We start from the raw sequence: 26,675 nt of genomic DNA, 5'->3' as shown, positions 1-26,675 counted from the left end.
GGTTGCTGTGACCTGTAATGCCTCGGCACTCTACCTAGGGCAACAGCTTGAGACTCTGTCTCAAAAAAAAAAAAAAAATTATTACAGGCACGGTGGGTCACACTGTAATCCCAGCACTTGGGAGGCCGAGGTGGGTGGATTTCCCAAGCTCACAGGTTTGAGACCAGCCTGAGCCAGAGTGAAATGTAGCCAGGCATTTTGGCAGGTACCTGTAGTCCCAGCTACTTGGGAGTGTGAAGCAAGAGGATCACTTGAGCCCAAGAGTTTCAGGTTGCTGTGAGCTATGACACCATGGCACTCTCCCAAATGTGACCAAGTGAGACTGTCGCAAAAATTATTTTGGGCGGCGCCTGTGGCTCAGTGAGCAGGGCGCCGGCCCCATATACCGAGGGGGCGGGTTCAAACCCCGCCCTGGCCAAACTGCAACAGAAAAATAGCCGGGCGTTGTGGCGGGTGCCTGTAGTCCCAGCTACTCGGGAGGCTGAGGCAGGAGAATCGCCTAAGCCCAGGAGTTGGAGGTTGCTGTGAGCTGTGTGACGCCATGGCACTCTACTGAGGGCAATGAAGTGAAACTCTGTCTCTACAAAAAAAAAATTATTTTATTTATTATTTATTTTTGAGACAGTGCCTCAAGCTATCACCCTGGGTAGAGTGCTGTGGCATCACAGCTAATAGCAACCTCCAGCTCCTGGACTCAAGAGATTCTCCTGCCTCCGTTTCCCAAGTAGCTGGGACTACAGGCGCCCGCCACAACGCCCAGTCATTTTTTGCAGCTGTCATTGTTTGGCAGGCCCGGTTGGATTTGAATCCACCAGCTCAGGTGTATGTGGCTGGTGCCTTCACCGCTTGAGTTAGAGGTGCCAAGCCAAAAAAAGAAAAATTATTAACCTGAGCAAATTTGAAATTTTTTTTTTTCTCAAGATGGTGTAGGGAATTGGAGGACTGAATCAACAGCCTCTTATGTCTTTCCTGCAGGGAAAGCTAGACATTTCTTTCTGCATTTAACTTCAACTATCCAAGGTGCCTGGGCTGTGCTCTGAACTAAGTGTACATGAAGAATGTATTTCCTCTTTCAGCCATGTTGAGCTTTTGCAACAGATGATGTGCTCTTATAGGAATAAGCCAGGAACTGGGGCAGGTGCTCTTAGTTTGGAAGAACTAAGCCACTTATCAGACTCACGTGGGCCTTTTTGATTCCTGCTTACACCTGTGGCATGGTCTCTACATAGCTGACAGCTGAGGGTCCAGAACTGTGTTCAGCAGCATTGACTGAGTCCTTCAGTTGGAAAGTTAACAGCAACATCTGAACTTTGTAGAACAGAATGTATTAGTTTCCTGTTGCTGCTATAATAAATGACCACTAACTCAGTAGCTTGAAGTAACATGTTTTTTTTCTATATTACACTTCTGGAAGTCAGAAGTCTGCAATGAGTCTTAGAGCTAAAATTAAGGTGTTGTTCTAGGAGAGATTCCAATTCCAAAAGCCAATTCTTTGCCTTTTTCAGCCTCCAGAGGCTACCCACATTTTCAGATTCTTGACCTGATCATTCTAACCCCTGCTGCTGTTGTCACATTTCCTCTGATTTTGACCTTCCTGTCTCCCTTTTCCCCTTATTAGGACCTTTATAACATTTGGCCCACCTGGACCACCCAGACTATTTCCATATCTCAAAATCATTAAATTAACCACAACTGTAAAAAGTCCCTTTAGCTGTGTAAGGCACCATAATCACAGATTCTGGGGATTAGGGCAAGGACATCTTGGTGGGAGGGAGTCTTCAGGAGTCCTACCCAGTGGGGAAATAGCAGAAGCACTGATCACAAGATAGAGTAGGCCCTCTAGAATGGTAGAGAAGCTTTGTAAAAACCCACATGGGAACACTATGCTTTTCTGCTTACAGCTCCCAAAAGAAAGACCAAGGTCTTCCTGGTAGCCTTTGGAGGTATTATATGTCACCCCTCTGATCTCATTCCTTCCTCTCTCCCTTGGTCTGTCTGCCCAAGCCATACCAGCCTCTTCCTGCTCCTTGGACAGCTCTAAGCCTTTTCTGGACTCTAAGTTTGTCCTTCCCTTTTAGATAGACCCCACTGTCCTTGGAGTTGGGATCTCAGCTGAACTGCCATCTTTTCCAAGAGGTCCACTACATTCACCATAACTAGAATATCCACTTCCCTCAGCCCCCACATGACAGCTGCTCACTATTCAGCCTTCACTGACTCTCCTATCAGGAATTACCTGAAATTATTTGCTTTATTTATTCATTTCTTGCCTATGTCCCCCAGATAAGAATTTATGTTCCTCAGATCACAAACTGGGTTGCTTTGCCCACTGTTGCATAGGCCTTCCCCCCCAGTTCTGAGCACCCTGTCCAGCTGCTTTGTAGGTGCCCAGCACAGGTCACTTGTGTGCCCGCCAAGAGTGGCCAAAGTGGAACAGACAGGGTGGAGGGGGCAGGGCAGTTCTGCCCGCCTGGACAGCTCGGAGAAGGCGGGAAAACAAGGCGGGAAAAACCAGCAAACAAGCCCTGAGTGTGGGTAGAGCCCCCCCAGCTGGCGGTCCCTGGCGCTAGGCAGTAGGACTCTCAGACATGAGACAAGCCATCGGGGTGCAGGTGGCCTTGTAGGGCCCCCCACGTTCTTTCATAGTATTTAGACATTGATTCCGGCCTTCTTAGCCTAACTGGTCAGTGCGTGCCTGGGGGCGGGGGGGTGCTGCGAACTGACTTAAGCAGTCCGCGGGGGTGGTGGTGTCTCTAACCCGGGAATCCCTGAGGGGCACATACGTGGGGGGGACCCAGGTCTTGCCACGCAGCCCCCAAGCACGCAGGACGCGCCCAGCAGAGCGCATAGGATTGGGCGGGGCCGAGGCCGGCTGGGCAGAGGACTGGTAGACAGGGGCGGGGGCATCCCCCACCCCCTTTCTCTCTTCCCGCCATTGCGCGGGCCAATCAGGAGTCAGGCGCCCGCCCCCGGCACGGCCTCCCGCGGCCCCGCAACTCCCAAATGCCGAGTTTTCGCGGGAAAGAAATCAGAGCAGCTGGCAACGCGGCTTGCAGCATTAGCCCACTGAGCGCTCCGGATCGCACCGCACGTCCGCGCGGGGCCCGGACCACGCACGCAGCTTTGTCATCATCTCCAACCGAGTCAGGCACGCAGACAGGCGAGTGCGTCGTGGTGGCCAAAGAGGTGAGCGGCGGATCGGGTTGGGGGTGGCAGTCAGGAGTTTGGCAAAACTTTCCCGAGCGGGCCCGGGACGCGCGGCCAAGTACGGGACATGCATGCCCCGCGCTGGAGCTGCCCCGCATACGTTCCCGGTATCCGGGGCCTCCCCTTCCGCAAGCCCTTGAGAGTCGTCCCCGGCTCGGACACACCCGGCCCAAGCCGCGGCAAGCAGAAAGTCCCTGGAGCTCCCGCCCGGGGGTCTAGCGGGCTGCGTTGGGGAGGGCCAGGAGGGCCGCGGGGGAGGATGTCAGGCTCCGCGCGCAGGCGCGGAGCGCCCCGCGATTCAATTGTCGCGCCCGAGCCGGATTTCGCGCGCCCTAAGTTCCCCGGGCGCGTCTTGGCCAATGGGGAGCGAGCGGGGCGGTCAGGCACGGCGGAACCAATAAGAGAGGCTGCTCAAGTGAAGGGGGGCGGGACTGGGCGAGCTGGGCCCCCTCGGTCGGTCCCGGCTGTGGGGGTGGGCGTGGGTTCGCTGACCGTGACCTGCGCGGGCCGGTGGGAGTGTGGAAGGGACGCCGGGGTCCGAGGGCCCGGGAAGCGCCAGCCGTCCGGGATTCGGGGCCCGAGGTGAGTTGTAAGGCGCGCGCACGGGGGCGACCGGTTACCATGGCCACCGCGGGGCGGGCCCCGCCGCGCACGCGCGCGGAGGTGGTGGGGGCAACCGGGTCCCAGGGTCTGTGAGTCTCGGGTGGAGTTTTTCCCTCTCAGTAGTACTTGGTTGAGTTCTCCCGGGACTTCTGAAGTTCCGGTCCACGCCGGACTTTCGGGATTCTTCCTTCGGTTAATAGGAATCTGAGGAGTAACTGAATGAATGAACAAACGAACCAACTCAGCTACTCGCTGTGTGCGGCCGCGCTCCCTCAGCCGAGGCCGCCTCCCTCCTTTGGTCGCTGGTGTTTTTCTCTGAAAGGGTGTGGGTTGCACTGACTGGGTGGTCCGAGACCCCTTTTGCTCTCCCTTGGTGCCTGTCCGTACCTCAACACTTGGTAGTCATTAACTCATTAAGTCCTTCATTTCCACACATGCTAGTCATTAACTCATTCATTAAGTCCTTAATTTGCTCTGTCCTCGGACGGGTCTGACAGTATATGGGGAGCGGGAGGACGAAAGGGTGTTAAGGGAGTTTCCTCTGTCCACAAGTTGGACAAAAGCAGCCGTGACCCCAGTGTGGCTCTCGCCAGGCAGTGCAGCACAACTGACCCGGGCTCTTGCCGTCTCTTCCCACAGTTCTGACACCATGTGGATCCGGGTGCGCACCATGGACGGGAGAATGACCCGGACGGTGACTCGTCTGTCTAAGCTGACCAAGGTGCAAGAGTTGAGGCAGAAGATCCAGGAGCTGTTCCACGTGGAGCCAGGCTTGCAGAGGCTCTTCTATAGGGGCAAGCAGGTAAGCCGACAGCAAGCTGCCCGCCCGCCCAGCACCTTTGTTCTTGCCGGGTCCAGGCACTGCGTCTGGGCAGCCACCAGTAGCTACAATTCTCCACCCCCTCCTCCCTCGTCCATCCGGCTTCACGTGTCCGGAAGGAGAAGTCCACAGAACCCTCCGCTACTTGCGCCAGGAAGGAACAAAGGCGGGACCTGCAGACTGACACTGGGGGAAGGCAGTTGGTGCTAGAATCCGTAGCGTCTGGGCTTTTAAAATTTATCCTTCCTCCCCCCCCCCCCCAAAATAATTTCTGGAGAAGGAAATTGGAGCTCAACAGAGGGCCGAGGAATTCCCTGGGAAGGGCCTAGTAAGGATCATCACGCATATAGGACGTAAGGAGCGGTTTTTCTTTAAACGTACACTGATCGTGCTCATTAAGCATCATATCATAAGTCTTTCTAGAAATTTAGATTAGCTTATTCAGTCTAGAGGTGGTGCTTGCAGATTGGGAATTTCTGCTACTCTGGACCTGTTCTCCTGCAGCTGTCCATGACAGGGCATATGGTCTGGGGGGGGGTGGTATCTGCTTGCCGGTCTGCTTACTTTCTTTCTTTGTGCTCCCCCCAGGCCCTTGTAGCGTTTAAAATGGCCACCTGTGTTTTCGCAGCTGCCCACATTTAGGATACTTTCTCCATGGGCACACAGGGGTTCTACTGTTGGTGGTTTTCAGGCCCGTGGGACCCAGAGGAGTTGGATTTCCTGGCAGGATAAGATGGTGCAGTCATTGAAGGTGTGGCTCCTGTCTATCGGAGTTGGCTGGACTGTGGGGACAGGGGCAGCACAGATACTGGAACTGGATTAAAAGTCGACAGTTGGCCTGCCTGTGCAGGACTGGACTTTGTTGTCTAGTCATGAACTGGGTGCTGCTGCCATCTGGTGTCTGGATTGGAAAACAAATGTTCTGTACTTGGCCAGGTTTTTTGGGGGCTGGGACCAAGGATCCTGCCTGCTTACTGGAGATGAGACCTGATGAGTAATTTCTCAGCTTGTGGCTCCCTGGGAGGGCTTCCTAATCTCTTTCCCATAAAAGGCTGATGATTTGAGTCTTAAGAATCTGAGTTAACCCTCCCTGCTGGGGCCACTGGGGGCCTGTGGGAGAGTGGCAGGGCTGTGATCCCAGTGGATCTCTGCTGGGTGTTTCTCCCCTTCCCTTCCTCCAAAGGTGGCTTCCAAACTGATTTTCACTTGCCACTCTTTGTTTAGCCTTCATTTCAGTTTCTGAAAACCTGCGTATATCTGCTGAATAAGTTTGTGGTATGGTTCAAAAGGTGGGTTGGACTCTCATCCTCAAGTTTATATAGTACTGAATGTTAGACATACTAGAGTGCCCTCCATATACCAGGAAGTTAGCATTTTAATTTTTGTATTTCAAATGTGCAGGGAAGTTGAAAGAGCTGTGAAACACCTAAACACACCTACTACATAGATTCTAACATTCATGTTTTGCTGTATTAGGTTTATTTATTTATTTTTTTTTTGTAGAGACAGAGTCTCACTTTTTCACCCTCGGTAGAGTGCTGTGGTGTCACACAGCTCATAGCAACCTCTAAATCCTGGGCTTAGGCGATTGATTCTCTTGCCTCAGCCTCCTGAGTAGCTGGGACTACAGGCACCTGCCACAACGCCCAGCTATTTTTGTTGTTACAGTTTGGCTGGGGCTGGGTTTGAACTTGCCAACCTTGGTATATGGGGCCGGTGCCCTAACCACTGAATCACAGGTGCCACCCTGTATTAGGTTTATTATACGTATCTTTCTTTCCAATCTCAATTTCTTAGGATGCATTAAGTTGTGGGCTCCAATCCTTGGCATTCCCAAATGCATCAGCATTTGCATCATTAACTAGAATTTGGTATTTGTGGTTCTGTTAATAACTTAAGTGAAACACATACATGTTAAGCAGATGATTTGAAGAATTTTGACGAATGTCTACAGTCCATGTAACCCAAAGCCTTATGTCCCTTCACTTGTAATACTTGATTCATAGAAAAGCACTGTACCTTGGCTCAGTGCCTGTAGCCCAGAAGTTATGGTGCTGGACACATGTACTGAGGCTGGCGAGTCAAACCTGGCCCAGGCCTGCTAAACAACAATGTCAACTGCAACAACAAAAATAGCTGGGCGTTGTGGCAGGTGCCTATAGTCCCAGTTACTTGGGAGGCTGAGGCAAGAGAATTGCTTAAGCCCAAGAGTTTGAGGTTTCTGTGAGCTGCAACACCAGGGCATTCTGAGGGTGAATAGTGAGACTCTGTCCTTTTTTTTTTTTTTTTTTTTTTTGTAGAGACAGAGTCTCACTTTATTGCCCTTGGTAGAGTGCCGTGGCATCACACAGCTCACAGCAACCCCCAACTCCTGGGCTTAGACGATTCTCCTGCCTCAGCCTCCCGAGTAGCTGCGACTACAGGCGCCCGCCACAACGCCCGGCTATTTTTTGGTTGCAGTTTGGCCGGGGCGGGGTTTGAACCCACTACCCTCGGTATATGGGGCCGGTGCCCTGCTCACTGAGCCACAGGCGCCGCCCGAGACTCTGTCTTTTAAAAAAAAGGCACTGTACCATCTGTGAAGCTTAAAGTGTAGTGTAGACAGGAAGGCTTATTTAGACATACACATTGTACTGCCTTTTTTTTTTTTTTTTTTTTTTTTGAGACAGAGTCTCACTTTGTCACCCTCAGGTTGCTGTGGTGTCATAGCTCAGAGCAACCTCAAACTCTCGGGCTTAAGCGGTTCTCTTGCCTAAGCCTCCCAAGTAGCTGCGACTACAGGCGCCTGCCACAACACCCAGCTATTTTTAGAGACTAGGTCTCACTCTGGCTCAGGCTGGTCTCGAACCTGTGAGCTCAGGCAGTCCACCTGCCTCGCAGAGTGTTAGGATTACAGATGTGAGCTGCTGTGCCCAGCCCCATATTGTGCTTTTTTTTGAGACAGAGTCTTACTGTCACCCTGGTGAGAGTGCCATGGCATCACAGCTCACAGCAACCTCAGACTCTTGGGCTTCAGCGAGTCTCTTGCCTCAGCCTCCCAAGTAGCTGGGACTACAGGCACCCTCCAAAATGCCCAGCTATTTTTTTGTTGGAGTTGTCATGGGCTGGATTTGCTCCCGTGTATGTTGCTGGTGCCCTAGCTGCTGAGCTATAGGTGCTGAGCCCATATTGTGCTTTTGATTTCTTTTGATCAGCAAGATGTCAGAAGTGGGGTAGCCTGACCTTGGCTCTATTGAAACTCACTCCGACTGGAAGGGGAGCTGATATTCGAACCCCAAATTTTGGTTTCCAACACTGAGCTCTCAATACTGAATTTCTTCTCCTGTGTAACTTTGTAATGACATAAAAGATCCTCCATTCCTGCCTCTTACTCCATCCCCCGTTATTCCTCGTGTGGCAACTGCATAAGGGAATGTGTAGTTGTTTGTTTCCCAGGCCTTAGAGAGGTGATGCAATTTCCCCAATTGCATGGCAGGAAGTGGCCTGGCCAAGGGAGGTCTTGGGGTAGACATGGGAGAGTGGGGACAAAAACTCACAGGTGCACCTTGCAGTGCATGAGGTCTGCATGTTTCCTGACCTGATTATCGTAGAAAGCAATGCAATTTCCAGCGGGTGCCAATGGGCTTTTTGTCTTTTTTTTTTTTAGAGACAGAGTTTCACTTTATGGCCCTAGGTAGAGTGCCATGGCATCACATAGCTCACAGCAACCTCCAACTCTTGGGCTTGAGCGATTCTCTTGCCTCAGCCTCCCAGGTGGCTGGGGGGGCTTTTTGTCTTAAAAAATGTTTTAGACCAGCGGTTTTCAACCTGTGGGTCATGACCCACAGGAACTGTATTAAAGAGTTGTGGCATTAGGAAGGTTAAGAACCACTGTTTTAGAGGGTGTTCACAATCTTTGTTTCTTTCTTCTTTCTTTTTTTTGAGACAGAGTCTCAAGCTGTCACGCTGGGTAGAATACTGTGGCGTCATAGCTCACAGCAACCTCAAACTCTTGGGCCTAAGCGATATGTTTCCCTCAGCCTCCCAAGTATTTAGGACTATAGGCACCCACCACAACGCCCAGCTATTTTTTGGTTGTTGTAGTTGTCGTTTTTTAGCTGGCCCAGCCAGGTTTGAACCTACCAGCCTTGGTGTATGTGGCCAGTGCCCTACCCACTGAGTAACGGGTGCCACCCAATCTTTGTTTCTTTAAGGAGGAGAAAAAAATGGCCCAAAGTCTGCAGTGAGATAGGTTTGAGGCTATGAGGCAGAGCAGAGCTGGCCTTCAGGATGTAGAGGGTTGCATCTAGGCCGAATAAGGTGGAGGTTCTGTCACTTGATTGGTGGCAATGTGAGGAAACAAATGGGAGCAGGGAGTTTGGGTAGTAGGCCCAGCCTGGGCAGAGAGGAGAAGCATCTGCAGCCTTTATTCTTTTCTCTTGGTTGTCCCCACAAATAACAATAGCTGTCTTTTGAGGCACTTTTAATGCACTTGGGTACATGTTCTACATTTTCTGTAATCTTTTCTTTTTTTTTTCTGAGACAGCCTCAAGCTGTCGCCCTGGATAGAGTGCAGTGGCATCACAGCTCACAGCAACCTTCAACTTCTGGGCTTAAGTGATTCTCTTGCCTCAGCCTTTCAAGTAGGTGGGACTACAGGCACCTGCCACAACGCCTGGCTATTTTTTTTGCTTGCAGCAGTCATTGTTTGACAGGCCCAGACTGGATTCAAACCCACCAGCTCAGGTATATGTGGCTGGCGCCTTAGCTGCTTGAGCCACAGGCTCCGAGCCTCTGTAATCTTTTCAATGTCTGGCAGCTTACTAGCTCTCCCATGCTCGTTTTGCAGCATGATGGGAATTTGCTGCAGCAGTAGATGTGAAGGGGTGAGCCCCATGCCTGGTTTTCGTGATAAGTGGCAATAAACTAGCTCAGGAGGTCTCCCCTTCTGTGGATGTCTGAGACCAGATTGTTCTTGGGGGTGATGCCATCCTGGGCACTGCAGGGTGCTAAGCAGTGTCCTGGCCTCCACCTACTCTGTGCCAGGAGCAACCCCCAGGTTTTGACAACCATAGATGTCTCTAGACATTGCCCAGTGGTCTTGGAGCAGAGTCACCCTGTTGATAACTACTAATTTAATAGATTATTTAGGAAAACAGCTAAATTGATCAGTGATTTATGAGTCAAAATGGTGGCTTTTATAGACCTTGCAGGTATTGTACCAGGTGTTCCCATTGCATGGCTCCCTCACAGAGACATTGGTCTCTCAGGCTGTACAAGGGAGAGTCCCTACCATCAGATCCCCACTCACTATGGCCAGCCTTCCCCCATGACAGCTTCCAACCAAAGGGCATGTCTTCCAAGCCAGGTGTCAGCTGATGGTTGCTGTAAAGGGTATAGTGGCGTGTAACTGTAGCTTTGTAGGCCAGTCTTTGTTGGGGCTGCCAAACTCTGCTGTTGTGGCCCCAAAACAGTCATAGACAGTCTATGAATGTATGGGTGTGGTTAAAATAAGTTTTATGGTCTCAATACAGCTTCATAAAGACAAGCGCAGGCCAGAATTGTTATTCTAGCTAGAATTATTCCCCTTGCTATTGTTTGCCAGTTAGACCTCTGCTTCAGTCCAGCCTCAGTGTGTCCAGGTTTTACTGTTAGGAACAGCTTTGCTGTGGAATGTGCAAGAACAGGTCCCAAAATGCACTGCATTGGAGTTTTTCTAAGTCAAGGGTTGTGTTCTCAAAATGTTTCATCGCAAGATCCCTTTCTGTCCTCTAAAATAATTAAGGAATCCAAACAGCTTTTGTTGAAGTGGATCTCATCTGCTGATTGTCACTAGAGATTGATAGCTGAGAACGTTCAGAGTACAATAATACCCACAAAGTATGGTGGTGCCACCTCCTGCAGCCTTTGAATATTCCTCTCTTGAGAACACAAGTAAACATGGCCAGGGACAGACATCTTGGTATCACTGTGATGATCATGATGATCTCACCGACCTCTGAAGTGCTGCTCCAAGGGCCTATCCTCACCTGGGGCACGTGCAGGTTGGAGGGCAGAGTTCACTTGTCAGTATTGATCCATCCTCTCCGTCCATGGTGTGCTGGGACATGACAAGAGGGGTCGTGCTGTCTACTCTGTCTCTTCCTCCCCACGTGTGCATTGTCCCCTCTGCCCTATCTGGGATCCTGCATTATAAATTTTCAGCTCTTCCATCCCTCTGTCCATCTGTCAGTCTTTTCTTTTTGTAGAGATAGTCTCACTTAATTGCTCTCGGTAGAGTGCCGTCTCATAGCAACCTCCAACTCCTGGGCTTAGGTGATTCTCTTGCCTCAGCCTCCCAAGTAGCTGGGACTACAGGTGCCCGCCACAATGCCTGGCTTTTTTTTTTTTTTAAGAGACAGAGTCTCACTTTGTCGCCCTGGGTAGACTGCTGTGACGTCACAGCTCACAGCAACCTCCAGTTCTTGGGCTTAGGCGATTGATTCTCTTTCCTTAGCCTCCCGAATAGCTGGGACCACAGGCGCCTGCCACAACACCTGGCTATTTTTTGTTGCAGTTTGGCCGGGGCCCGGCTTGAACCTGCCACCCTCTGTATATGGGGCTGACGCCCCTACTCAATGAACCACAGGTGCCGCCCCCGACTATTTTTTTTGTTGCAGTTTGTCCGGGGCCAGGTTCGAACCTGCCACCCTTGGTATATGGGGCCAGCACCCTACCCACTGATCCACTGGCGCGGCCCCATCTGTCTGTCTTGTGTACACCTGGGGCTGCCGCAGAGGCCCAGAACTCTTCCCTTCCAGGCTGAGATCTGATGGTCAAGGCCAAGGATGCCTCCCCAGGAAGGCAGAAGAATTTATTTCCTTTCCCTCCCCCAGGTTCAGTATCCCCCATCAGACCCCCATCAGATGCTCTGTTCCCTCTTGGCAAAAGGCTCACACTGTCCTTGATGTGATATCCTGCAGTCTGGTTTCTGTCCCTGAAATCTCCATCTCTAAGCCAACTGGAAAACCGTTACTTGCCAAACTTGGTGGTATTTATTTCCTGCTCTGTTGTACTTCTGGGTGGCACTTGCACCCAGAAAAATAACCACTGAACATGGCTGGGGAAGGTAGAAAGAGGGCAGAAACAGTAGGTGTGGTGAACTTTTAGCCTAAATTTTCAAAAGGAACTAGCAATACTTAGTTGTCCACCTGTATATTTAGCTTTTACATAAAACCTAAAAAAGGGTTTGTGGTACAAAATCTCAAATGTCTAAAAAGCAAGGAGCAGATCTCCCTCATCTCGATACTCAGGGCCTACCCCTGCAGCGGTAACCTGTCTTTCACCTTCCAGAGGATTTGGACATATTTGTGCATGTTTGCTGTTTATATTACAGATAAGAACAGGCTATATGCATGCCTTTCTCTGCCATGAACTGCTCATTTACTATCTCTGTGATGGTTCCATGTCAATGCCACAGTCTTTGTTCCTGTGGTGGCTTAGTAGAAGACCTTTAGTTTGCATGCATCATAATTTACCTACTTATTTTATTGACACAAGGTCTCATTCTGTTACCAGGTTAGAGGCAGTAGTGTCATAGTAGCTCACGGTAGCCTCAAACACCTGACTTACCAGTTTATTTAATATTGCTGGGCCTTTTGGTTGTTCATGTTTTTTTTTTTTGTTTGTTTGTTTTTTTTTTAACCCCACGAAGTGCAAGGTTGGAGCAAATGTCCCTGTGCGTATCTTTGTGCATGTGATTGAGTGGAGTGACCGGCTAAATTCCTTGGGGTGCAGTTAAGTCAGGTGGAGTAGATGCCTTTGGAAACTTGATTTTTTTTGTTTTTCCTCTCGACAAGGGGATAAAGGGTACTAAATGGGTTCTAGATTGAACTGCTTCTTCTACCAGGGCACAGTGATAACATTCAATAGGAACATTAAACTTTACTAGGTTCAATGATAGATTTAAAAACTTCATCATCATGGGAACTTGTAATCATTTTGATCATTAGCCAAGAATAAAGAGGATACAATGCACCTCTCTGTACCCATCACCCTCTGCAGTAGTCATTGCTGTGGCTGGTCTTGTTTCTACCCACTCCTCTTCTACCCTACTGGATCTTTTTTGCAGTTTTTGGCCAGGGCTGGGTTTGAACCCGCCACCTCCAGCATACGGGGCCCGGTGCCCTACTCCTTTGAGCCACAGGCGCCGCCTTTTTTTTTTTTAAGAGATGGGCTCGCTTTGTCAACCTAGGCTGGAGTGCAGTGGTGTCATCACGGCTCGCTGCAGCCTTGAACTCCAGGGCCTAAGAGATCCTCCTGCCTCAGCCTCTTGAGTAGCTGGGACTGTAGACATGTGCTACCACTCCTGGCTGATTTTTTTTCTTGTAGAGAGTGGGTCTCTCACTGTTGCCCAGGCTGGTCTTGAACTCCTGGTCTTAAGCAATTCTCCTGCCTCAGCCTCCCAAAGTGCTGGGTTCCAGGCTTTCTTTGGAGACAGAGTCTCACTATGTCGCCCTCGATAGAGTGCTGGGGCTACACAGCTCACAGCAACCTCAAAGTCTTGGGCTTAAGCGAGTCTCTTGCCTCATGTCATTGTTGCTTTAACTGGCCCGGGCTGGGTTCGAACCCAGCAGCCTTGGTGTATGTGGCTGGTGCTATAACCACTGTGCTACAGGCGCTGAGCCTTTTTTTTTTTTTCCCTTAAAGGAACCACAAGAATGATTATCCAGTATCTTAATGATGGTCGGATACCTTTACAGATACCTTTTTGAAGGGAGGGGGGAGAATGTGGTGTATAGGGACAGCAAGTGGTTGCTAGAGATTAGGTTTAACTTTTTTTTTTTTTTTTTTTTTTTTTTGTGGTTTTTGGCCGAGGCTGGGTTTGAACCCACCACCTCCAGCATATGGGACTGGCGCCCTATCCCTTTGAGCCACAGGCGCCGCCCAACTTTTTCTTTTTTTTAGAGACAGTCTCACTTTATCGCCCTTGGTAGAGTGCTATGACATCATAGCTCACAGCAACCTCCAACTCTTGGGCTTAGGAGATTCTCTTGCCTCAGCTTCCCGAGTAGCTGGGATTACAGGCACCTGCCAGAATGCCTGGCTATTTTTTGTTGCAGTTTGGCCGAGGCTGGATTTGAACCCTCCACCCTTGGTATATGGGCCCGGCACCCTACCCACTGAGCCATAGATGCTGCCAGGTTTAATTTTTAATGTTAAAAACCCTAAAAAAGGTGTGATTCTTTTGTGCTTTGGTTTTTTTTTTTTTTTTTTTTTTGCTTTCATTAACATCATTAGCCTCAGGCAGGAATTTTTAGGACTTGAGTAACAACTCAGATTTAGAATGTCCCCTAGCCCATGATGAAAACTGGCTGCTGGGGCTCGGCACCTGTAGCTCAGTGGCTAGGGTGCCAGCCACATATACCGGAGCTGGCATGTTTGAACCAGCCTGGGCCTGCCAAAGAACAGTGACAACTACAAACAAAAAATAGTGGGCATTGTGGTGGGCGCCTGTAGTCCCAGCTACTTGGGAGGCTGAGGCAAGAGAATCACTTAAGCCCAAGAGTTTGAGGTTGCTGTGAGCTGTGATGTCACAGCATTCTACCAAGGGTGACATAATGAGACTCTGTTTCCAAAAAAAAAAAAAAACAACAAAACTGGCTGCTAGGAGAATCAGAGTTGTGGCTTTCATCCAGTTTGTACACAGTGTTTGGGCAAGCTCCATGGGTGACAGGGTACCAAACACACGTCGTTGTCGAAAAAGATTGTGTATGCTTCTTCCTGCTTGCTTTGGGGCCCTTCTGGAATGTTCTAGAAGCAACATCAGGGGCTGGACATGGTACCTATAATCCTAGCACTCTCGGAGGTGGAGGCAGGTGGTTCCAGACCAGCCTGAGCAAGAGCGAGACCCGCTGTCTAAAAATAGCCAGGCGTTGTGGTGGGCGCCTATAGTCTCAGCTGCTTGGGAGGCTGAGGCAAGAAGATTGGTTGAGCCCAAGAATTTGAGGTTGCTGTGAGCTATGACGTCATGGCACTGAGGGTGACAAAATGAGATTCTGTCTCAAAAAGAAAAAAAAAAAATAGAAGCAACCTCAGGAAGCAGCCTGACTAGCTTATGAGTTGTGTTCTGGAGTTTGAGCTGTATGCCAGTTTGCAGCTCCTCTTCCCTGCCCATATCCTATCGTGTTGTGTCCCTGTCTTGGGTACCTTTGTACCAGAAGATGGGGCTTCTCTCTGCCCATGCTTTCTTGATGGGTGAAGGGCTGAGACTGTGGATGGTTTGGACCAGGTCAGCCAACCCTGGTGGTGTAGGTACTGTTCCTGACAATGCGTAAGAGGGAACAGGCTGGGCCTGGAGGTCAGCGACTACCCAGCAGGCCTGGTCAGGGTCCTAGATCAGATCCGTCCTGGCCACGTGGGATATAAGCCTCATCTTCATGTCCACAGCCTGGCCTCTGTCCCAGGCAGGTGGGATCTGACCGTGTGGCTTTTGCTGGCTTTGTTCTGTTTCTCCCTTTTTCCACCGCTTCCTGTCCAGGTTACTTGGTTTGTGGCACCTACCCCAGGCCATCTCCCAGCCACCCTACTAGCCTGTGTGTCCTCCAGGCCACCTTCTGGCTTGTCACAGTGGGGCTGGGACTGCTGCCTCCATCCCTCCTCAGGGTGCAAGGGACCCCCCTCTGCTCTGCTGTGTGTGGTTGTTGCCTGCAGTACTCCTTGGTACTGAGCCATAGTGTGCTTGTTCCCTGCTGGGCAGGTTTTTTTGCTGGCAAATGGTGCTGCTGTGAACCCATGATGAGCTCCCCTGTAGGTGTCCCTTGGATACACATGAGGGACCTGTCTAGGTTGGCAGTTCTTACTGGGGGCATCTGTAGCTGTCATGCTTAGGGAGGGGTCCTCCTGACCTGGAGTGAGGAGACCAAGGACACTACTCAGCACCTTGCAGTGCCTAGGACACCCCATCCCAGATAGTGACCTGGCTCTGAAGGTCATCTGTGGAGTGCTGGGTCCCCACGTGCAAATGTCCTGGTCATCCTTTAGGTACCATTTGCCTTATCCTCTGATGGTTTCCTTATCAGTTGACTTATTACGTTTCCTCTCCCCCCCCCCCCTTTTAAAATTAGCACCTTTTTTTTGCAGTTTTTGGCTGGGGCTGGGTTTGAACCCACCACCTCCGGCATATGGGCCTGGCACCCTACTCCTTTGAGCCACAGGCGCTGCCCCACCCTTTATTTCTTTAGAGCAGTCAAAGTTCACAGCAGAATCAAGCAGGAGGTAAAGAGCTCTCTGCCCTCATGGTGGGGCGTTGGTTACAACTGATGAACCTCCATAGATAGGTCAGTGGTAGGGTTCACTCTTGGTCTTGGAACATTCTGTGGTTTGGACAAATACATACATGTGTCTGCCATTGCAGTGTCCTGTAGAGCAGTTCACTACTCTAAAATCCCCTGTGCTCTGCCTGTTCCTTCTGCCCCCCAGGCTCCTGACAATCACTGATCTTTTTTTTTTGCAGTTTTTGGCCAGGGCTGGGTTTGAACCTGCCGCCTCAGGCATATGGGGCTGGCGCCCTACTCCTTTGAGCCATAGGCGCCGCCCCAATCACTGATCTCTTACTGTCTCTACAGTTTCGCCTTTTCTAGAATGTCCTAGAGTTGGAATCATGTAGTATGCACCCTTCTTAGATGGGCTTATTCCTTTTTTTGACAACTTTATTGGGATGTAGCCTAGATACTGTTCAGTTCACCCATGTGAGTATAATTCAATGATTTTAGGTACATTCAAGTTGTGCAACCGTCATTGTAGTTAATTTTAGGACATTTTCACATCCTCAAAGGGAAATCCTGTACCCTCTGATAACACCCTCTTATTTCCCCCACCCATAGCCCCGCCACCCACGAATCCACTTCCTGTTTCTGGATCTACCTGTTCTGGACATTTCATACAAATGGAATCTTGCACTGTGTGTCCTTTTGTATCTGCTTCTCTCACTGAGCACAATGTCCTCAAGGTCCATCCATGTTGTAGCTTGTGTCAGGGCCTCCTTCCTTTCCACAGCTGAGTCCTGTTTCACTGTGGATGGTCCATGTTGGGTTTATCCACTCTGGTGCTGGTGGACCTTTGGCTGTTTGCACCCCCTGGCTGTGGTGAAGCTGTGTGAACATGCGTGTACAGATTGATGTGCCTCGTGCTTTCCTTCTGAGTCTTCTGCCTGGTGTTGGAAGTGCTTGGAGCTATGTCTTGGTACCAGGGTAGTGAGGTGTCAGAGGCACTACCTGTTCACGGGGTAAACAGGGAGAAACAGTTGTCAGTGGCCCTCTATATCCAGAGTGTTTCCAGGTAGCCCCTGAAACCTCTGCAGCTGTTCATAGGATAGCTGTGCTTAGTGTTTTCCTGATAGCTGGGCATGGTGGCTGTACCTGTAGTCCCAGCTACTCAGGAGGCTGAAGCTGCAAGATCGCTTAAACACTGGAATTGGGTGGCGGCAGGGGCAGATGTTTATCTGGAAAAGAAAGGCCATACTTCATCAGGTTCTCAGGTTTGTGATGGACAAAGAGAATGTCCTTGGACTCTGGAACTCACTTTGACCGGAGGTGCTATTTGCATATTAATGGACACCAGGCTTGTGGACCTCCAGCTGGTGGGAAAAGTTGGATGGGAGGAAGAGAGCTTACCTTTCTGTGTATCTGTTGCCCTGTCTCTTCTCCTTCCTCAGGCAGTTCTGCCCCCCCCCCCCCCCAGGAGATACTGGGCAATATCTGGGGACATTTGTGGTTGTCATGACAGGGAGCTACTGCTGGTATGGAGTAGATAGTGGCCAGGGATACTGCTCAGCACCCTGCAGGGCCCAGGATGGTTCTGCCCCAGAGAATGGATGCCCCACCCAGTGGCAGCGTCCACAGTGCAGAAAAGGAGACCCCTGCCTTAGGGGCATTGGGTAAACCACATGGGAAAGGGTCCTCGTTGGGTGTTGGAGCACCAAGGGATATAGTTTCTAACAAAATAACCCCCTTGGCCTCTTGTGCCATTTGGGTGCAGCTCAGGAGGTCCTTTTAAGCACAGCTGCTGAGTCATATGACCAGAGGTGCAGACTGTTGGACTGTGCTAGTGACAGCCTTGTCTGTGAGGCACGAGGGAGTTGGGATAAAGGCCTCAGAGAGAAGGATGGAGTTGATGGAGAAGCTGTCTTGGGCAGATAAGGTTTGAACTGGAGCCAATGAACACTGGGGTGTGTCCACACAGGACAGGTGTTCCTCCTGGGCACTGTGGACACTGGGCCTGGATCCTTCTCTGGGGTAGGGCTGTCTTGAGGACTGCAGGTGCTAAGCAGTGTCCCTGCCTCTACCCACTCCATGCTAGGCGCACCTTCCTTCTCTCAGTTCTGACAGCCACAAGTGTCCTGGACATTGCCTAGTGTTCCCTGGGAGGCAGGGTCACATGGGAGTAATGTGCTATAATAAAAGCTGCTCTAAGCAGCTCGGCACCCATAGCACAGTGGTTACAGTGCTGGCCACATACACTAAGGCTGGTGGGTTTGAACCTGGCCTGGGCTAGCTAAACAACTGCAACAAAAGATAGCCGGGTGGGCATTGTGGCAGGTGCTTGTAGTCCCAGCTACTCGGGAGGCTGAGGCAAAAGAATTGCTTAAACCCAAGAGTTTGAAGTTGCTGTAGCTGTGACACCATGGCACTCTACTGAGGGTGACATAGTGAGACGCCATCTCCCCACCCCCCAAAAAAGCTGTTTTAAGCATATGTGTTAGGAAGAGACCTTGAAAACCCACCTCGTCCATGGCACACTGGGATGACGATTTTCTTTGTGTTCATAGGAATATTTGGTGTGTGATGCCAGCAGCCCTCATGGAGGGTGGCCTGGGGCCCTTGAAGGAAGGGCCAGTCTTGCTTCTGCAAGCAAGACCCCCCTGGCTTTAGGGTGCTTCAGTCTGATCTAGATCTCACTGTGCATGAGGGTGGGGATGCAGGTGCTTTTGCTCAAGGCCAGTCTGGTGCCTGCACATGCAAACTGAATGTTTGTCCTGGGTGTCTCTACAGATGGAGGATGGCCACAGTCTCTTTGACTATAACGTCCGCCTGAATGACACCATCCAGCTCCTGGTCCGCCAGAGCCTTGTGCTACCCCCTACCATCAAGGAGAGGGACCCTGAGCTCTCGGACACGGATTCCGGCTGTTGCCTGGCCCAAAGCGAGTCTGACAAGTCTTCCAACCATGGCGAGGCGGCTGCGGAGACAGAGAGCAGAGCGGACCTGGGGGATGAGGCCGCATGGGTTGAGGCGGGGCTGGGGTTGTACAAGGTGAGGCTCTGGGGTTGCATGGTCTTTGTGCACTTGGGTCCCATGGGTAATGCAGCTGCCCTGCGTGGACCTTGTTGAGGGCAGCCAGCTGCCTGCTGGACTGGGCAGCCTCCATCCTACAGTGGAAATGACTGGCAGGAATTTGGTTTCCTTCCCAGCGGCCTCCCAGAGTGCTAGGATTACAGGCATTTCCCAGATTCCACATGGGGAACACTTGGGATTCCTTTGTGACCCTCTAGAACAGAGAAGTCCTGTGCTGGGGCCTGCAGGTGTTTTCTCTAGCCCTTGCAGTGGCTGTGAAATTTCTGAATTTGCTGCTGTCATCTAAGATCAGGAAATGGGCTGGGGCATAGTGCAGCAGTTCTCAACCTGTGAGTCATGACCCACAGGAATTGTATTAAAGGGTTGTGGCATTAGGAAGGTTGAGAACCACTGGCACAGTGGCTCACATCTGTGATCTCAGCACTTTGGAAGGCCAGGGTAGGGGGATTGATTGAGGCCAGGAATTGGAGGCTGCAATGAACTGTGATTGTGCCACTGCACCCCAGCTTCAGGAACAGAGCAAGTACTATGTCTCAAAAGAAGGAAAAACTTTTACAGAAAGATTTAGATTTCCAATGTTTTTCTTTTTTTTTTTTTTCTTAAGAGTCTTACTTTGACACTCTTGGTAGGGTACTGTGGTGTCATAGCTTATGGCAGCCTCAAACTCTTGAGCTCAAGCAATCCTCTTGCCTCAGTTTTTTCATATTTAGTAGAGGGGGGTGGTCACTGTTGCTCAGGCTTGTCTCAAACGCCTGAGCTGAAATAATCCAACTGCCTCAGACTCCCAGAGTGCTAGGATTACAGGCGAGAGCCACCACACCCAGCCAAGATTTCCAGCTTCTGTTGGCAGTTCTGGTTTCCTTGGGCTACACAGCAGCTATGGCTGGAGCATGGCAGCAGAGCCTCCCTTAAGGTAATACACTCATGCTCTGCGTCTGCCTTCTTCCAACCTGGCCTCGTTTCTTCCTGTGGTTCCCTATAGGCAGTGGTTCCCTTCTGGGGGATTGTTCCCTCCTGGGAACACTGGGTCACGTCTGGGTACATCTAAGAGTCATGACTTGTGAGTGGGGAGAGCCCCTGTCATTGGGTGGGTGGTGTCAGGGACTGTGCTCAGCACCTGCGGTGTCCCAGACAGCCCCACCCCAGAGGTGCTCCGGCCTAAGGTCACTGGTGCTGCAGCGGATAAACCCTGTTATCAGCATCTGAGTTTGCATCTGGGTTGTGAATCACCAGCACCCTCAGAAGCAAGATAGGCTCCTGTTGGCATACCTTGTCCCAATCAGGATGAGAATTTCTCTGTTCTCACAGGTCAATGAATACGTGGATGCTCGGGACACGAACATGGGGGCTTGGTTCGAGGCGCAGGTTGTCAAGGTAACACGGAAGGCACCTTCCCGGGATGAGCCCTGCTGTTCCACCTCTAGCCCAGCCCCAGAGGATGATATCATTTATCACGTGAAATATGATGAGTGAGTCTGGTGGGCTTGGGCTGGTTTGGGGAGCTTGGGCTCTTTGGGGCATATCGTTGTTGGCTGAGTATCTTTAGTCTGGACCTTGGTGCTGTCTTGGATCGGCAGTTAGGACCTGGGGCTAAGGTGGGGTCCCTTTCCTCACATTCCCTAACAACATATGAGGCCACCTACTTGGGGACCAGCCAGGCTGGCTCCTCCTTGGAGATCTCTGTTCAGCTTGGCCAAGCAAATTGCCATGTTCTCCCTGCCCCAGTTTTCCTGTTTTGTTTTATTCAAGCCTCTTGTTTGTGCATGCAGCCATCTTTTGTATTTGTTGTCTTTCTGTTTGGGATGTAAAGCTCCATTTCCTGCGTGTGTATTTATTGAGCACTTAGTGTATGCCTGGCCCTGTGCTAGTCACAGGGATATGTGTTGGTGACAGACACAAGCAGTGTCTATCTGTCCAGGCTACTACAACAAGGTACGACAGACTGCAGCTCAAACAATAGACGCCGACTTCCATGCAGTTGTAGAGGCTGGAAGTCCAAGGGCGAGTAATAGGTGCCTCAGTGGGGTTGGATAGCCAGAATGTTCTAGCATCCTGACTTGGGGGTGGCTGCCTTCTCACTGTGTCCCCTTCCATCTGCTTTGGGGTATCTCCCTTTAAGGACACCAGTCCTGTCACATTAGGACCCTATCATTATAACTTCAGTTAACTTTCATTTTTCTCCCTCAAGGTCCTGTCTCCAGTATGGTCACATTGCATGTTATGGCCTCAGCATGTGGATTTTGAGAAGAACACAATTCAGTCCATGACAGAGCAAAGTGGTCTTGTCCACTTAGGGCTCATGTTGTAGGGGACAGGGGTTTCATCTAGTTCTTTCCTGGATCCCTCCTGAGCAGTTTCTGGCCATTCTAACTTAGCTCTGTGAAAGTTATTGGAGGAATTGGATTACGTGAATCTCATTCTTTTGGGAGTCTCAAACTGCACCTCTAGAACCAAATCTGGCCCACTGCCAAGGCTTTATCAAAATGTGTTACCCATTAGTTTTCTGTATTGTCCATTATGGGTGTCCTGCTATACCCTGTGGTAGAGAAGCAGTCGCAACAGAAATTCAGCTCACAGAGCCAAAGGTACTACCTGGTCCTTTGTAGGAAAAGTTTCACAGCCCCTATTCCTGGTGGTTTAGAGGCGGTAGTGAGCCCCAGGTTCTTGGTGGTTTAGAGACGGTAGTGAGCCCCAGGCAGTATAGCCACTGGGATAGATTTGGAGTTGTTCTCTCACTTGAGGCTTAACTTTGTTTTACCAAAACATTCTATTTCATGCCCTTTTTTGGTGGCTAATGGCATATTCCTATGTAGAATAACTTTCTAGTATATACCAATATATGGTGTGTTCATATAAACAAAACATGTTCCCCTGCAAAAATTTTGTATATGTGTATGTTTTTTTTTTTTTTTTTGTAGAAACAGAGTCTCACTTTATGGCCCTTGGTAGAGTGCCGTGGCCTCACACAGCTCACAGCAACCTCCAACTCCTGGGCTTAAGCAATTCTCTTGCCTCAGCCTCCCGAGTAGCTGAGACTATAGGCGCCCGCCACAATGCCCGGCTATTTTTTGGTTGCAGTTTGGCCGGGGCTGGGTTTGAACCCACCACCCTCGGTATATGGGGCCGGCGCCTTACTGATTGAGCCACAGGTGCCGCCCCAAAAGTTATTTTGTTTATCCACCTGAACTTGCTTCTCTAGGTTTCCTAGGGCTGCTGTAAAAAAGTACCGCAAACTGAGGGGCATATAACAGCAGAAACTTATCCTCTTCCCCATTCTGGTGGCTACAAGTCCAAGCTTGAGAGTGGGCAGGGCCAGGCTCCTCTGATGCCTCTGGGGGAGGATCCTCCTTTGCCTCTCCCACCTTCTGGTGGTAGCCAGTGTTGTGTCTGGATCACTCTGATTTCTGCCCTTGCCCTTGTGTGACATTCTCCTGTGTCTCCTTTCCTCTTCTGAAGACACCAGTCCTGTCATATTAAAGCCCACTCCAGTGTGATTTTTTTTTTTTTTGAAACAGAGCCTCAAGCTGTTACCCTGGATAGAGTGCCGTAGCATCACAGCTCACAGCAACCTCCAACTCCTGGGCTTAAGCGATTCTCCTGCCTCCACCTCCCACGTAGCTGGGACTACAGGCGTCCGCCACCACGCCCGGCTATTTTTTGGTTGCAGTTGTCATTGTTTGGCGGGCTGGGGCTGGATTTGAACCCGCCAGCTCAGGTGTATGTGCCTGGCACCTTAGCTGCTTGAGCCACGGGCGCTGAGCCTCTAGTGTGATCTTAACGTAATCAATTCTAAGACCCTGTTTCCGCAAGAGGTCACGTCTACAGATAGCAGGGATTAGGACATCAAGATCTCTTTTGTTGGGGGAACATGCCCCAACCTATAATACTCCTGTAATTAGAACTCATCTTATGTGCTTGTGTTTTCAGCACTGTCAAGTGGGGCCGATAGGGAGGGGACTGCACATGTGCTATGGTGTATGGCCTTTTCCACTTTGGCTTCTGTTACTGTTGAGGGTATAAAGTCTGCCATAACCATGGGCTCTAAGGATGGGCTTTTCTTCCTAGCTACCCAGAGAACGGCGTGGTCCAGATGAGTTCCAGAGATGTCCGCGCTCGTGCCCGAACCATCATCAAGTGGCAGGACCTGGAGGTGGGCCAGATGGTCATGCTCAACTACAACCCTGACATCCCTAAGGAGCGGGGCTTCTGGTATGACGCAGAGATCACCAGAAAACGAGAAACCAGGACAGCACGAGAGCTGTATGCCAATGTCATGCTCGGGTGAGCCACACATCCTCCCTCTCTTCTCCCAGGGCCTCTGGACCTGTCCAGCCCTTTGGGGCTCTATTACTGCCCTGCTCCCTGTGACTGCCTCTCACCCTAGCCTAGGGAACCATCTCATCTTCCTAAACTAGAACTCTGTCCCCATGAAACACTAACTCCTCACCCCCTCCCCAACTATTCTACTTTGTCTCTCTGAATTTGATAATTCTAGGAACCTCCTGTGTGAGTGGAATCACACAGGATTTATCCCTTTGTGTCTGGCTTATTTGACTGAGCTTGACGTCCTCAAGGTTCATCTATATGGTAGCCTCTGTTAGAATTTCTTTCCTTTTTATTGTTGAATGATACTCTGTGTTGTGTGTATACATATATGAGTATCTGGCAATAATTTCCCAAGCCCAGGTCCAGCACATGCAAAGCCCTGGGTCAGAGCTGTTTTCTGGTGCATTTGTGGCCCAGCAGGGAGGCTGGTATGTTGGAGGGCAGAGTGGGAGGGAGCAGTGGAGGTTACCATGGAAGCTGTCCTGACTAGGGCATGTAGGGGGATGGCTAGGACTCTATAAGGAACCGGTGTTTATTGTCTGTTAGGGGCAGTTTCAAACCCAGGAATGATACGCTTTGAGCTGTGATTAAGATTGGCCCTGGCTTCCCATCAGGGAGTGGACTGCAGGGCAGTGTGGCAGCAGGGAGATGGGGACAGGCTGTTATGGTCACTGGGAGACAAGGTCTTAGAGCCCATGCTGCGTTGCAGTGATGTCGAGGCCCTGCCTGGTCCCTAACCATGTTATTTGGGACCCTAGAGACTTGGATTACCTGTTGTAGGGATTGGCTCTCCCTAGCACTTGGGGCATCCTGGGTGCTGTCCCTTCCTCCATGAGTGAGAGCGCAGTGCTGCATCCGGGCCTGACTTGTGAGTGCAGGCAGCTGAGCGCTTGTCATTTGACTCTGTGTCATTGATCGAAGCAGCTGACTTTTCTTGCCCAGGGCCATATTGTTTGGCTTTGCAGGCCAGAGGGACTGTATTGACTCTATCTAACCCTGCCATTGTAGCCATAGACAACACAAATGAATGGGTGTGGCTATGTATTGATAAAACTTAATTGAATAAAAACAATGGGCACTGCTTATAGGTCCCTATCTCAGGTATTCTAGATAGTAGTCAGCACCTTGATGAATTGCCTTTTTTTCTTTTTTGACGCGGAGTCTCATTATGTCGCCCTCGGTAGAGTGCCATGGCGTTACAGCTCACAGCAACCTCCAACTCCTGGGCTTAAGCGCTTCTCTTGCCTCAGCCTCCCCAGTAGCTGGGACTACAGGCACCTGCCACAACGCCCGGCTATTTTTTTTGTTGTTGTTGTTTTTGCAGTTGTCGTTTAGCTGGCCGGGCTGGGTTGGAACTCACCACCCTTGGTGCATGTGGCCGGCGCCATGACTACTGTGCTACAGGTGCCAGAGCCTGATGAATTGCTTTTAGCTGCATTACTTAGCATTCAAAAAGACTGTAGGCTTGGCACCTGTGGCTCAGCGGCTAGGGCGCCAGCCACATATACTGGAGCTGGTGGGTTTGAACCCAGCCTGGGCCTGCCAAACGACAACTACAACCAAAAAATAGTCGGGCATTGTGATGGGTGCCTGTAGTCAGAGCTACTTGGGAGGCTGAGGCAAGAGAATCGCTTGAGCCCATGGGTTTGAAGTTGCTGTAAGCTGTGAATCCATGGCACTCTACTGAGGGCGGCATAGTAAGACTGTCTCAAAAAAACTGTGTGTATACTGCTTGGTCATAAAAGTATTATTATTTTTTTTGAGACAGTCTCACTTTGTCGCCTTTGGTAGAGTGCCATGGCGTCACACAGCTCACAGCAAACTCCAACTCCTAGGCTTAGGCGATTCTCTTGCCTCAGCTTCCCAAGTAGCTAGAACTACAGGGGCCTGCCCCAACACCTGACTATTTTTTGTTGCAGTTTGGCCAGGGCCGGGTTGGAACCTGCCACTCTCAGTATATGGGGCCGGCGCCCTACTCACTGAGCCACAGGTGCCGCCCCATAAAAGTATTTTTTGAACCAGGGCATTGCTATAAATCCTCTCCATGGAAGGTGATGCTAAGTAAGGGAACTGACCAGAGCGTATAATCCAAGGCAATCTTTCCAACCTGCCTCTGCTCCTCACTAAGGAGAATCCTCCTTATTCCCCTTTGACGCCAGAAAACAACACAAGAGTGATGAAAATATCCTGAAGTCGATTTGGCAATGGTTTTGCAGCACTGAATGTCCTAGAATCCAGTGTATTCTGTGCTCTAGCTGGCCGATTGCTCAGTATGTAAATTCTCTCAACAAGGCTGGTTGGGGTTTTTAGTTTTTATTTTTAATTTTTATTACTTTTTTGAGACAGTCTCAAGCTGTTGACCTGGGTAGAATGCTGTGATGTCCTAACTCACAGCAACCTCCAGCTCGGGCTGAAGCAATCCCCTTGCCTCAGTTTTTCTATTTTCAGTAGAAAGAGGGGTCTCCCTTTTGCTCAGACTGGCCTTAAATTCATGAGCTCAAGCAATCTACCCACCTTGGCCTCCCAGAGTGCTAGGATTACAGGTGTGAGCCACTGAGCCTGGCCCGTTTTTGTTTTTAAAGAAAAAGCACAAAATTATATCCCATGTCTCCCTTGGGATCTTGTTTCCACTTTTTTGGCCTGAAAACTAACTTGAAGGTAGGAATGATGAAGGGCCAGCCATCTCCTGTGAAGTCACCTTTGCTGTATGTTTAGTAAAAGAATTTACGAGATGGTCTGCGATGAGTGCCCAGAAAGGCTCACCTTCCAAAAGGCTGATTGAGGTTGAGAGTTTTTTTTTTTGTTGTTTGTTTGTTTTCTCTGGCCGTGTCTGGGTTTGAACCCACCACCTCCGGTATATGGGGCCAGCGCCCTACTCCTTGAGCCACAGGAGCTGCCCCGAAGTTGAGAGTTTGAGTGTTCAGCTTCAGACCCCTTTTTCCCCCTCTTCCCCTCCCCCTACCCTCTCCCTTCACTCCTCCTTCCCTCCTTCCCTCCCGCTGTAGCCCTGGGTACAGTGCTGTGGCTTCATACCTCATAGCAACCTCAAACTCCTGGGCTCAAGCAATTCTCTTGCTTCAGCCTCCCAAGTAGCTGGGACTACAGGTGCCTGCCACAGTGCCTGGCCATTTTTTGGTTGTAGCTGTCATTGTTGTTAGGCCCAGGCTGGATTTGAACCTGCCAGCTCTGGTGTATGTGGCTGGCGCCTTAGCTGCTTGAGCTACAGGTGCCAAGCCTTCAGACCCCTTTCATGAGCAAGCTGTGTTAACATATCCTGCTTTGCTGGAACTCAGACCTCTGAAGGTGTCAATATAGTTGCTCAGAAGGATGAGCACAGGGACGGCAGGTCTGGGAGGTTAGAAGGCAGAGATTCCTTCTGCACTTTTTGTTCTTGTTATGTGACTTTA

General features: G+C 50.4%; 1 protein-coding gene across 1 annotated transcript in view; it reads left to right on the top strand.

The window, feature by feature from the left end:
- The first annotated feature begins 3,021 nt into the window (after positions 1 to 3,021).
- UHRF1 (ubiquitin like with PHD and ring finger domains 1) overlaps positions 3,022 to 26,675 on the top strand; it is a 41,473-nt gene continuing 17,819 nt past the window's right edge. The window contains exons 1-5 of the mRNA XM_053579293.1: positions 3,022 to 3,186; positions 4,450 to 4,612; positions 18,640 to 18,900; positions 20,251 to 20,411; positions 23,008 to 23,223. Of these exons, the coding sequence (XP_053435268.1) occupies positions 4,460 to 4,612; positions 18,640 to 18,900; positions 20,251 to 20,411; positions 23,008 to 23,223 (791 nt within the window). The 5' untranslated portion in view covers positions 3,022 to 3,186; positions 4,450 to 4,459. The remainder of the gene's footprint in view (positions 3,187 to 4,449; positions 4,613 to 18,639; positions 18,901 to 20,250; positions 20,412 to 23,007; positions 23,224 to 26,675) is intronic.

This window comes from Nycticebus coucang, chromosome 2 (genome assembly GCF_027406575.1).
Source record: "Nycticebus coucang isolate mNycCou1 chromosome 2, mNycCou1.pri, whole genome shotgun sequence".
Taxonomy (NCBI): domain Eukaryota; kingdom Metazoa; phylum Chordata; class Mammalia; order Primates; family Lorisidae; genus Nycticebus; species Nycticebus coucang.
Note: the sequence above shows the minus strand (reverse complement) of the source record. Positions and strands in the feature narration are given on the sequence as shown.